This window comes from Brassica oleracea, chromosome C4 (assembly GCF_000695525.1).
Source record: "Brassica oleracea var. oleracea cultivar TO1000 chromosome C4, BOL, whole genome shotgun sequence".
Classification (NCBI taxonomy): Eukaryota; Viridiplantae; Streptophyta; class Magnoliopsida; order Brassicales; family Brassicaceae; genus Brassica; species Brassica oleracea.
Window position 1 is genome coordinate 51,134,530 of NC_027751.1, and position 3,737 is coordinate 51,138,266.

The 3,737-nt window shown below is 28.2% G+C and overlaps 1 protein-coding gene across 1 annotated transcript; it reads left to right on the top strand.

The window, feature by feature from the left end:
• Window positions 1-2,677: 2,677 nt before the first annotated feature.
• On the top strand, window positions 2,678-3,423 carry LOC106340790. The gene has a single exon (XM_013779633.1). It carries the CDS (start codon window positions 2,785-2,787, stop codon window positions 3,091-3,093), a length of 309 nt encoding a protein of 102 aa, XP_013635087.1. The 5' UTR covers window positions 2,678-2,784; the 3' UTR covers window positions 3,094-3,423.
• Window positions 3,424-3,737: the final 314 nt, after the last annotated feature.

Consider the following 3,737-nt stretch of genomic DNA (forward strand, 5'->3'; position numbering starts at 1 on the left):
TATACATTTTTCAGATATATCTTTAATTTAGTTTTTTAATTTCTTTAATGTATACTTACTTATTATTTATTTTCCTTATGTTGTATATTTATTTATTATTGTTTAATGCAATGTTTCTATTTCTTATATTGTTTATTTAGTTATTATTTATATTTCCTTATATTGTAAATTTACTTATTATTTATTTTCTATTTTTTAAATAATAATGCAGCGTGTCATCTTTTGGGAGAATTTGTTTTCGCTGATGTGCACGCTCTATGGAGCCTCAAAAGGTCCTTTTTATTAGTATAGATTATTATTTATTCTACTATACATTTTTCTGATATATCTTTAATTTAGTTTTTTTATTTTTTATTGTATACTTACTTATTATTTATTTTCTTTATATTGTATATTTACTTATTATTGTTTAATGCGATGTTTCTATTTCTTATATTGTTTATTTACTTATTATTTATTTTTCCTTATATTGTAAATTTACTTATTATTTATTTTTTTATTTTTTAAATAATAATGCAACGTGTAATCTTTTAGGAGAATTTGTTTTCGCTGATGTGGACGCTCTATGGAGCCTCAAAAGGTCATTTTTATTAAATGCAATGTTTCTATTTCTTATATTGTTTATTTACTTATTATTTATTATTCCTTATGTTGTAAATTTACTTATTATTTATTTCCTATTTTTTAAATAATAATGCAACGTGTCATCTTTTGGGAGAATTTGTTTTCGCTGATGTGGACGCTCTATGGAGCCTCAAAATGTCCATTTTATTAGTAGAGATTCTACTATACATTTTTCAGCTATATCTTTAATTTAGTTTTTTAATTTTTATTTTATACTTACTTATTATTTATTTTCCTTATATTGTATATTTACTTATTATTGTTTAATGCAATGTTTCTATTTCTTATATTGTTTATTTACTTATTATTTATTATTCCTTATGTTGTAAATTTACTTATTATTTATTTCCTATTTTTTAAATAATAATGCAACGTGTCATCTTTTGGGAGAATTTGTTTTCGCTGATGTGGACGTTCTATGGAGCCTTAAAAGGTCACTTTTATTAGTATAGATTAATTTATGTAGATGGCGAGTCGGTGACACACTAATCAATCTTTATTTGTTGAATTTTAATGAATTTTATATTTCTTTCATACCAAACTTCTTATTATAACAGTAAAACATAGGGTCCCGATGTTACCTACGTGTCTATTATAGTTAACTTTTTTTAAGTAACATTCTTATTAACTTGTACTAAGACCATCTTTATCATTGAAACAGGTATTTTAACACTGGTGTTTCTTAGAAAACTTTTTTTTTGTCTAAAAAAAATTAAAAAAAAACTAATCGCGGGCCGTCACGTATCAGTAGGGCCCGTGAACAGTGCAAGAAACACTTCGATCTTTATTTCATGATTTTTGAAATCGATTTTAGTGGTTTTTGTGGGCCCTCAGCATTCCTTTTTTTCAAGAACCTCACTTAAGGTTTGGAGATAATTATACCCTAATGCTTTTCTAAGAGTATCTCCAGCCCATAACATTATTTTAGTGTCAAAACCACACTATGTGAGTGTAATTTCAACACTAAAAACAAATTCATCTCCAACCACAACACTAAACTTAACAGTAAAAAATATTTTATAATATTATATTTATTTAATTTTTTAATTTTTTGTTTTTAATAATATAATTTATCAATAAAATAAGTGAATAATGTTTTAGTGGAGTGAATAATGTTTTAGTGGAGTGAATAGTATTTTATTGTGATGAATATTACACCAAATTGGGTGTGAAATAATAGTGTTACACTAAAATGGTGTGATTTTTAGTATTGGGTTAGAAAAGATTTTGGTGTAATTTCATACTAAAATAGTGTTTTGCAGTTGGGTTGGAGATGGCTAAGCTAGACATCTTCATTTTAAGTTGAGCAACCGTAATTATTCACTTCTTCTGTATAAGATTAGATATTAGAGATGAATACCACTAATTATATACAAAATAATATAGTATATAAATTACACTTAGAGGTAAGCGTGGCCCATTCTCATATAAGAAAATGGAACCGTTTTATAAGGAATTTTCCGCTATTTGAGCAACCTCTTCGGTCTTTTATTTTTCGAGAAAAACCTCTTCTGTCTGCATTGACAAATAATGGCAGTTACTCCATTGTTTACGTTGCTATTTGATAATTTTAAATATTAAATTATTGCCAGCAAACGAGTCCCTCTAATTACGCTTAAACTCTTCAATAGATGTTTTATGAAAAAAAAAACTCTTGAAGAAGATACTGATTTTCAGTAATGAGAAACAATACAATGTCTCAAAAAAAACTTTGTGGTCAATGAATATTTTGAAAAGTTTGTTACCGATACATTGATTTAAATCACCATTATTAAAACCCTCGCACCATCTATATGTTGTCTTATCAATTCACCAACAAATATACGACCTGTCATTGAACAAAGCATGCAATGATGGATCATTACAGTAAAAGAAGATAACATAAAGAAATTAAAGAAACTTAAAAGTAAGAAATGGCCATGTTATGAATCCATCATGCCCAGTGTTTGCCAATTTCAACAAAGTTGGCCCTCCAAATTTAATAATTCGATGTTTATTTTTCTTATATAGTTATTTATATATATATATGCATGATATTATACACCACATCACATTCTGTTCTTGGACCTTAAACACAAGAAGAAGAAGAAAAACCCATATAAACGAATTCTCTTATTTTACCATTTGATTTGATTGTTTTCTTGAAGGTAGCTGCAAGAAATGGATGCAAGGAAGATTAATCTTCACGTTTTATTACTCCCTTTCTTACTCATCACCGCAGTTCCATCGATTCTTGGGTTGAGTACGAGAGGCAATACTAGATCGGAGACGGAAGTACTATTGCATGGCGGAGAGTACTTCCCGGTGATGAAGAGCAGGAAGTTAATGCCTACAAACTTGGAAGTTGATTATTCAGGTGATTATGATGATGGAGCATCATTGGCATCACCATCACCACCAGTTCCTGATTATGATGATGATATCTATAAAAGGCAAGGTGATGTTCCAAGCCCCGGTATTGGCCACTGATAATACGTTTCATGTGTATACTGATACACACATATATACACATTTTGCGTTATATATTTATACACACATGTTTACTTGTTTATATATGTTTTTGTCCTAATAAGGTCGTCTCCATGTGATCATTTTTTGTTTTGTTTTTTTTTGTCATTTTCATTGTTTTATTGTTTTTCAAAATGATGAACTCCTATGGAATTTCCTTAATTCCTTGTGTTAATTTGAGCTTCTTGTATGTATGTATGTAATAATAGTGTACTCGTTAGATAAACCTGCATTAGTCCTATGTAAAAACGGTTTTGCTTACTGAAAGATGTTACATAAAATTATTATTTTTACCGTGCCTTCCTTCCTCAAGTCTTTTCTATTTTGTTATTAGAGTGCGATTATATTTAATTTTACATAGAACAACAGACGAACCAAATGGGTATAACCTAGTGATATATTAATTATATATTATATAGTTTCCAACAATACTATTGAGACAAGGGAGAAAACACAAAAACATTCCGTCAGTTCGTAACAAAAAGAACACTGTGTCATAGTGTCAGTTATACAGTTTTGACTCTTGAAGTCTTCGACCACTCACCAAGACAAGTTGTATTTACAAAATTATACTAACAACGACAATTATACACGTTATGGCTTTT

Bases quoted from the DNA above. Each gene is read 5' to 3' on its own strand.
- LOC106340790 (XM_013779633.1), top strand. From the start codon at position 2,785: ATGGATGCAAGGAAGATTAATCTTCACGTTTTATTACTCCCTTTCTTA.